Source organism: Teleopsis dalmanni, chromosome 1 (genome assembly GCF_002237135.1).
Source record: "Teleopsis dalmanni isolate 2A chromosome 1, ASM223713v2, whole genome shotgun sequence".
Taxonomy (NCBI): Eukaryota; Metazoa; Arthropoda; class Insecta; order Diptera; family Diopsidae; genus Teleopsis; species Teleopsis dalmanni.
This window is the reverse complement of record NC_051846.1, coordinates 84,828,273-84,837,968: the sequence shown is the minus strand read 5'-3', so window position 1 is coordinate 84,837,968 and position 9,696 is coordinate 84,828,273. Positions and strand designations below refer to the sequence as shown.

Here is a 9,696-nt window from a genome sequence, read left to right as displayed (position 1 = left end):
TATTGCAGTTGAAGTATAGCTATTCAGAATAAGTAAACTAATATCTAACATGTGCAAGTTCCATAAAAAATGGCAGACAGACCAGCCAGTAGCAGCAGAAATCATGACAAAGATCCAACGCATCCTACTAAAAGTGACTTTAGAAGTATATGTAAAATCCGACATTACAAATATTGAGCTGTAACAATACAATTACAGCCTAACGGTTGTTCTAATAGGAACACTTACATAGATTTTCGATACATTTATTTCTTGGTAAAGAAAAAAAAAACAAGAAAAGACTTGAATCGATTTGTCATTACTTTTAGAATACCCTTGGTATTCATATTCTTCCTCGTTATTGCGGTTTACTCTTTAGTCTTGCCCAATATTTATTCTGTACCTAAGCTGGTACCAGTGAGCAAAGCTACCAGCAAAGACTTGCAACTTCAAATCGATAATCTAAGGAACACCTATTTACATAAGTACTGTATAATTCTTTATAACAGAATACGGTTATTATTTTCATTATTGTGTCAATAAAAATATTTGGTGAACAAAGTTAATACACATATATTATCTATTTATATGTATTTTCCTTCTCTAATAATAAACAACCAACCATTTTTAGAATAATCTATATCTTAAGTAAACTTCAGGCTTAAGTAACAAAAACAATTTCGCACTTCACTTGATGAGTGAGACGCCTTTAGTTACTTTAAATATTTTGTTTATTTGATTTATGTTAATCAAAATATTATTAGTAAAATGCATGTTCGGAACAAGTCCGATGGAAGTAAATAAAGTAAGTGCATCAAGTATGACTTGCTACCATTAATCTGCGAAGCATTTTCTGAGAAAGAACATTAGACAAATTGAGTTTTTATTTACTTGCGGTTTTAATGAGTAAATGCTCTGCTCGAAAACGAGTTTCGAGGTATTCATAGATCAGCACAAGCAACCCAAACCTCTTATCGTTCCATTACTCTCAATTTAGTGTTCGATCTATCTGCAAACGGCTCGTGTGATTTTGTGTTTTAGATAATCTATTCAAATTATTGTGTTTTGTTGTAGTGTTTCAAGACTTAGTATGCGTTTTAGAATATATTTTTTAGTTGTCTATGGATTTATTGAGATCTATGCATATACGATGCCTGAAATCGTACTTGACTTAAAACATACCGGATTTCAGATATCAGTTCCTGGTAAGATTGTCAAAAGAACCAAAATGCTTCAGTTTGTTTGTGTGTGTTATCGTATTTATGTATTCATATGTATGTATGTATCCATTAACATGAGAGATGTACAAGATACACGCCTCCTAAATTCGCAACTAAAATCGATAAAATGCTGATTTTGTAGAAATATTAAGAAAACAAAGATTTTATTCATAAAATCAAATCATTATTAATCCAATCAAAGCATTATTATTATCGAAGCTTTGATGTTATTTAATTCATTTAAACAAAACAAATTAATCAGCGTCATTATTCAGAGAAAAATGTGCTTTTTTCAAATGAAATGAAAATGAATTACAAAAGTTTATTTAATCGAGTAATATAGTATTGTTCTTGTTGTCTAAAAATATCTTTATCAATTATGGGATTTTTTTTAAGCAAACTCTTGAACTTCTACCTGAATTAAATGTTAATGCTAATTTTTATATAACATCAAGTTTTATGGATTAATGTTATAAATATATAATAAATTATTTAAATTACTGTCCACGTATTTAAATGATTCTTATGTTTCTGATAGCTGTCAGAAATCTACATGATCGTAGTTATAGGTTTTATTCTTATCAATATATGTATTTTCAAATATGGATAGTTTTTTTTTCAAAATATTTATTATACCAAATATTCACATAAATTATATTATTTTATATAACCACCTCTTATCTTGAAATACTATCACACCTAGCCCCACAATTCATTCATATCTTTTGGTACATCTACATTATTTTCTTTAAGGACTTCGCATGAATATTCAATGGGATAAGGTCAGAGACCTGAAATGGCCAGTAAGACACTTTGTACCCAGTATCACTAGTCCTCTTCATTAGGTGCTTCGTGTCGTTATGTGTTTGTGCTCAATATGTTCACATAACATTATGTATTTTATCTATAAATCTTTGTACTGTACTTACACCGCCATCTATCATATAGCCCCATTATCATAATTGGCTCTTTGCCATACTTTAATGTAGACTAAACGTCTTTCAACTGCAAAACACTTCCATTGACACACCAAGTCCATGCGCGTTCATGCATGGACGCAAATAACTCAAATAATTTTTATTTCGTCGGAAAACACTATCTTCGACAAGTCGTCTGTTATTCATTTTTTATATAGTTTTATCAATTCCATACAAATCACCCTATCCCTTATGGCAAGCAACGGTTTTTTACGTTTACGCGACCTTTAATTCAGCTGATTAAGGTATATTTCTAACAGTCTCCATGCAAAGATTAGTATATCGTGATGGACAAGCTGCCTATGGTTCTCTACTGCAGTTTCGTATTTCTGCTTAAAGTTGAGGATTGCCTTGCAAATCGGAGACAAATTGGGTATAGATTTCCGATCTTCGTTACACAAGTTTTGCTTATTCCCAACTGTGTCGAAATTTCAGAAGAATAATTAAAATGACAATTATAAACAAAATAGGAATAAAACCGATCGCGTAGTTTTGTTGTAGTGATCATAAATATAAGCATAATTTAAATAAATGTATTACTGTTTGAGACAAAGACTGTAAATGCGATCTGTAAAATCTGTTAATAAAAAAAGGTAGTATAAAAAGTATAGTGTTTTCCAACTTTTACTCTCTACTAACTGATCAGAGTAAGCAATAACTGACCTTAGATCTGCATACCTCCCTGAGGAGCCTGTAATTTTTCTGAGATTCAGTAACGCGGTGTTGGTAAGCTTGTCAGTTTTCGTAAATAGTTCCAGGGTTATATCCTTTATGTATTATTGTATTATATTGAAAAAGTTAATCAATTTATTAAAAAAAAATATTTCTAGATAAAGCTGGAATAACAGAGGTTGTGTATGTTATTGAAATAAATGATATATGTTCAACAATAATGGACTATTTAAGTAAACCTCAAGATAACATGTGGTCGGCTCGTCAGCAAAACATAACTCTCAATAATCACGACCGTGTTTCCGTTACCTTAATGATTGTCCATAATGACAGCATATATTTGAATACAGAAAATTTTCGAATAGAAAATAGTAAACCCAAAAAAGTGATCACATCCAATATTAAAAAAAATAGCATTGAAGATTTTATTCCGGAATGCGTGACAGCTCATACTAACAATCAAAACTGCCGAAAACCGCAGACTACTTCGACTACCGCAATAGTTAATTGCATAGATGACTTAATATTTGAAGAAAATTTTGACAACACAGATGAAGTTAACCTCTCTCGTTGGAGTTACGATATATACAATAAGAACAGTGATAATCGTAGTGTAGAATTCGTGCTCTTCGATAACTCAAAAAAGAACTGTTTCGTTAGTGATGGTTGTTTAAACATCGTGCCAACTGTAACCGAGAAAATACGTGCCCAACCAATTGATCTCAGAAAAAAGTAGTTCTTTTTTTATCAAATTAAGGAAAGCTATTAAAAATTATATAAATGTCTTCATAGATGTACGAGCAATTTTAGAGATGCCTGCTATATCAATACCGAAATAATAAACGTATTTTATCCTGCTATTAATTCATCACAAATCAATACGAAGAATTTTTTTACTTTTAAATATGGACGCATTGATATAAGGGCGAAATTGCCGATTGGAGATTGGTTACTTCCATGTAGGTTAACCCCATAAATATACGTGTAATATAATAGAAAATTTATTTTCTAAATAATAAATATATTTTCCAGATATAATGCTGAAACCAGCATACCCATATGAAGATGAAAATTCACAAATTAGAATAGCGTTTGCGCGAGGTAATCAGAATTTATTAGACGATTGCAAGTCAGGTATTGACGGCAAGCATTTATATGCTGGAATAGTATATTGGAAAAACCAAAAACGTACAGAAAATTTTATGGAATTTCTAGGTGAAAATCACTTCGGTGAAAATTTTCACAATTACTCAATATCATGGACGACTGAGAGTATATCTATGTCTGTAGATGGAAAGCAATACGGAATAATCAATGAAGGACTAGAGTATTTCACTGGCGAGGTAAGTTCAAAGATTTATTATTTTTTTACTAAAAAGTGTAAATAAAGGGTTGTAAAAGTTTAGGGATCGCGCAATTGAAGTATATATAATTGATTATAAAAATTAAAAAAGCCAAATGAAAGGTAAAAAAGTGATTTTTCTGCTTTGCAACTCCTTTGTTTGCAATACAACTGCTGTGAAAAAAATTCCAGGAGCTAATCCTGTTATAAAAATAAAACTGATACTAAACATCATAGGATGTCCAATATACTTTGAGATCACAATGGGCCGATCAGTAATGAAAGGAATGTATAACAGACAGACGTTGAGTACATTAAATTCAGCTTCAAAAGTTACTCAATAAAATCTTGGAACATCTTATGCTGAGCCGGTCAGGTTTTCCAAATATTATGAAGTTACTTGTCCAAATCGTCCAATAAGTAATATAGAAGCACTTCATAGCGTTTACGAAATCCACGAAGAATTCATACGGAATATTCATCGTATGCTAACTTTCCAACTTTAATTAATATGTTACAAGTTTTGAGCAAAAAATGAATTGTATATACTATTGTCTATATTTTAAACCAACATAAGCTCGATATCTACAAATCTTCATCAATAAACACTTGAGACAAATTTTAAGACTTTGATAGACTAAAACGATCTGCAACGCCCGACTGTGGGCTATAACAGAACAAAACCATCAGCGAAATCATACTTGCTGCTCTAGAATCTAATCCACAAGGTTAAGGAAATCACGATCAACTAAAGACTACATGGATAAGTGGATAAGGACAATCAACGAAGAGTCAGGTAAATCTCTCAGTGAACTAAGAGCTATAGCGCGTAATAGAAACAATTGGAAATCTTTTGTGATTAGACTAAGTTCTTGAATTAACACTTTTGAACATGTCAATAATAAATAATAATAAGCTCGATAATTACAGCTTCTTAAATCTTGATGTTAGAAACAAAAGCTTCCACCAGCCATGGCCTAATGTGAACTGAGATTAACCATCTGCTCAGAAAATTCTTATTTTTTTTATCGAAATACTTAGAAGTAAATTACTAGCTGTCGGAGATATAGGTAATGCGAAGCATGCCTTTTAGCGTTTAAGGCTAACAAAATCAAAAGAAAAACAAATCAATTTGGCAACTTATAATGGTTTCGAATTAATTTCAAAGAGCTCTCTAACTTACGTACTTACGAACATTAACAGATTTAATTCAAAGAGAAGTGTATAAGAAATTCAGATGTCAACTCTTTAAAACGAAACGCGGAAATTTGTTAACTGACTAAAATATAAACAAGCAATTTGAGCAATCGAACTTCAAAACTACGGTCTCTTTTGAAGATATCAGTGCCTCTTGGAGACACTGACATGCCCTTTTTGTGGACATGGTACAGACGTTCAATAAAATATGACACGATGGACTACTGTACTGATGTAGAATTTTCCACATAAAGAGAAAGCATTTTGTATCGGAAAATAAGAAACTAACGCTGGTATTCCATAAGGCAAAATACTTTGACCAATTTCTGTACCTAATATAAGAAGATGATATTCTTAATCTTTGTAATACAAGCGACCCTCAAGCCACTTTTACTTACTTAAGTTTCAATTTAAAAGACCTGGAGAAATGGTTATGAATGAATAGAAAACCATCCTCACAGCATTTACATTAAAATAGAAAACTTATAAACAAAAAAATTAAATTGAAATCTATTTCCGCAAAACGTGGTTGTTTGGAAATACAAGGAAATAAAGACTGACACAGATACTTAGAAGATATATAAAGATTAGAAGATACATACTTAGAAGATAAAATAAGATGAATAAGTTAACTGGCTCTTAATCAGAAAAGAATATTGAAAAAAAATTGCTAATGTACACGACACATACCAAACTAATCTGGATATTGTGGGACAATAATGATTTGTGTCCTTTTTGTGAAACATTAGTTTATCTCTTCAAACAGTCCTTTGTCATGACTGAAGATCTTATTGCTCTATATATTTACTTTTTATGTGATCATTTACCTATAATATGATAATATTAAAGTCATTTATTTTTGTTCTTTCAATTAACTTATTCGTAGGAACGACTAAAATCACCGATCTTTCATGTTAATCTTCGAGCTGATAAGATAATTGATCCAAATACAAATGCAATCACTATGGTTTATTTTAGTTGATCATTGTTCTATATAATTAAAAATGTTCAATCAAATACTAGAAAATTTTTCACAATTTGAAATTAGTTTTTAGTTTGAAATTAAATTAAATTCTCTTAATAATGTAGAATTTTTCATCATTCATTTTTAAGGTCTACATTTCAATTGGACTATCTGCCGGTGGCTGGGAAGAATACAGAAAATCTGAAGAGTTAATTTGGGGTCGGGAAGATTCCAGAGCAAATTATCATTTTTGGAATAAACGAAACGAGTGGATCCCCTCCTGGAAGGATAACGGTTCTATGAAAATTGATTATGTTAGAGTATATGCCATATAAAAAGATATTTTTTCTTGATCTAACTAATACTATTACATGAGATAAAAAATATCGAAATAAAAAATGTTTAAAAAGATATATTTTTCAAACTTATCCAACCGATATATTCTTTAGATATAATAATCAAGAAAATCGTTTTTAAAATTAAATCAAATAAATGCTCATTAATATTTGTAGTTAGCTGAAATTATTTATTATTATTAATAAGTAGTTTATATTAATTAGTAAGTAAAGAAGTATAAGAGTAGAATAGAAAAATAGATATTGGACTTTCTGGATTTATTGAAATGTGTATTTTCTATATATATATACGCGGTTTTATTTGTAAAAAATTTCTGTTGAAATATCTCAATATCTCAAAAGTACTTTATTTAAATAGTTGAATAGTAAATTTATCTGGCTATATGAGTAGTACTTACTTCTCTCTCGAATATTCCTTTTATATTAACTGACTTCATGGGAAGAAGTCTAATTGACTTCTTGGAAAAAAAATCTATTAATAAAAATCAACTTAATAAATTTAAAAATCAACTATAAATTAAATTATATATGTATATTATATTTCAAAATAAGCTTTAGTTATTTTTTCCAAAACCAAATATGTCAAAATAAATCTAAAAAATTAATTTATAAACGTAGTAACATTAAAAATATCTTTAAATTATCAACAAAAAATTTAAATATATATATGTGTGTACATACATTATTAATGAAATATATGTAATTAATATTTAGAGTAGTTGTGAGTCCATTTTTTTAATTATTTTTAATTAGTGAAAAGAGGCTGATTTGAATAGAAAATAAAAGCTTATAGATCAGTTTTTATTTTTGTTTTTATTATAATGTAGTAGTCAATATAAATGTCGGGAACATTTCAAAGTTTGTTTGACTTCTTCCTCAGGACGGAGTATTATTTCAGATGTTCTTGAAAACATAAAAGGCGTTTATTTACATTATTCATATCAATAATGTCAATAAGAATCAATAACTATCCTAACTAAGAAATTTGTACTACCAGTCAATACCAAATATCAAGAAGGATTTTTGATATATATGATCTGTAAACTACAAAATTTAAATTATTGGGTATTAAATTATAAATTATTAATAAATTATTTTCAACCGCCATTGTGTTGCATTGTCTTTTTTGTTTTTGTACTGCGTAATATTTTTACCTTATTACACAAAAAATTTGAATATTTATCGGATAATCAAGAAAATTGTTTACACAATTTGTTAATTATTATTGGATTCAAGAGATTTGTTTGTAATTCTAGCTGTCAAAAATGTTCATTTTGTTTTGAAAGCAATAACACTTGACAGCTAAAATTGCAAACAAAACTTTCGTGTGAATCCAGTACAACACTCAGTTTCTTTTCTTTATCATCTTTATCCTCCATAAAATCCATGTAAAGATATATGAGGTAAAAGCGTGATTATTTTTTAGAATCGTTCAATTCTGTATGGAAACATTTCAATGTGGTAATCATGAAACAAGTAAACCAAATTTAAAATGGAAACAAATAACAAATTGTAAATAATAACACAGATGCGAATGGACCTATTCACAATAGATGCGATGCTTGAAACCTGTTTGTCTGATTACACCTCTTTAATTTCGGACAACGATATTTACTTAGGTCGTGTGCGAGTTAGGCTAAGTTGCTAAATGAGGGAAATTCTAAGTTGTGTCGATAATGTATTGATGTGTCGATACGTGTTGATAAATGGCAAAATGTGTGCAGTGCAAAAAATCCCAAAAAATCTCCCATTTGGTTTAGCATCAACTTAGCCTAACTCGCACACGACCTTAATACTTAACACGTGCGTAATATTTATGCCAAGAAAAGTTTTACTTCGCACGAAACGAGATGTTCAAATTGTACTATAGTGTGAACGCAAATAAAAACGTTTACAAACGTCAAGCTACCGCGAATATGAATAATAGTATCAATTTATAATATCTCACCATAAATAAATCTATATACATTTTGAATTTATTAATCGACCAGTTTTTTTAATAATGGTTGTCATATATTTTTTATCCGTATATAGGTCACTTTTTGTTAAAATTAAAATTCAACGCTTGTTTGATATAGTGCAATATAGACAACAAAATGAAGAGGATGACGCTTAGATATAGACTTCATTAATATTAATTTATGTTAGATCCTTATCCTGATAATGACTCTCAAGGATAAAAATAAATTAAATAATATTAAACAAACATTGAATCTTAATTTTAACAAAAAGTGACCTATAGCCGTATAAAAAATATATTAACACCATTAATTATATACTTTAGTAAATTGAAGTCTGAACTGTAGGTAAATATGGTAGTAAATCATATTGAAAAGTGAATTGTGAACAAAAACAAATTGATTTTTGTGTTTTCTTGTACTTTTGTTTTAGTAAAACGCCTAAAAGTTTTTTAAGTATAAATTGCTTACTCATATTCATAAGTTAAGTGTGACGAGCAAACATACCTCAACACTACGAATGTGCTGATTTTTATATTCAACACATGTTACTCATAACATGTCGTATTCATATAATTAATATTTAAAAATAAAAGTCTGGCAGCATTATAATTCTTTTCTTCTTTTGTGCAGAAATTTTTCAGTTGCTTTTCATCCGCGTATTGCGTTAAATGGATTAAGAAATATATAGAGGAAGTTGCTTTTTTATTTTTATTTTTAAACGATGAATAATGTGTGATATATGTAGAAAATAAAAACAAACGAATTGGAGGCAATATAAGAAATTAATTACATAAAACCAAATATCAAAATAAGATTCGTTTTCAAATATATATTGGGCCAAAAAATTCTAACTATTTTTTTGGCAAAAACATAAATTGAATTTGAATAATTATTAAATTCATATTGCTAGACATTAATTTATGTGCTAGCGTCTATTGGCTAAGTAAATGTAGAACACTGCTGCAGGAAAGTAGCAAAACGGGTTCATCATTTGAAATGGATATACTTGATATCGACGAAGTTCTCAA

The 9,696-nt window shown here is 29.2% G+C and overlaps 2 protein-coding genes across 2 annotated transcripts; both read left to right on the top strand.

The window, feature by feature from the left end:
* The first annotated feature begins 995 nt into the window (after positions 1–995).
* On the top strand, positions 996–3,693 carry LOC119673535 (gram-negative bacteria-binding protein 2-like). Its single transcript, XM_038084832.1, has 2 exons — positions 996–1,184; positions 3,007–3,693. Exons 1-2 carry the CDS (start codon positions 1,070–1,072, stop codon positions 3,582–3,584), a joined length of 693 nt encoding a protein of 230 aa, XP_037940760.1. The 5' UTR covers positions 996–1,069; the 3' UTR covers positions 3,585–3,693.
* Positions 3,618–6,801, top strand: LOC119686094 (gram-negative bacteria-binding protein 2-like; the record flags this gene model as incomplete). Its single annotated transcript, XM_038100563.1, has 3 exons — positions 3,618–3,807; positions 3,881–4,191; positions 6,501–6,801. Coding segments are annotated over 3 exons (687 nt in total), but the record flags the coding sequence as incomplete, so codon positions are not given.
* Between the last annotated feature and the right edge of the window lie 2,895 nt (positions 6,802–9,696).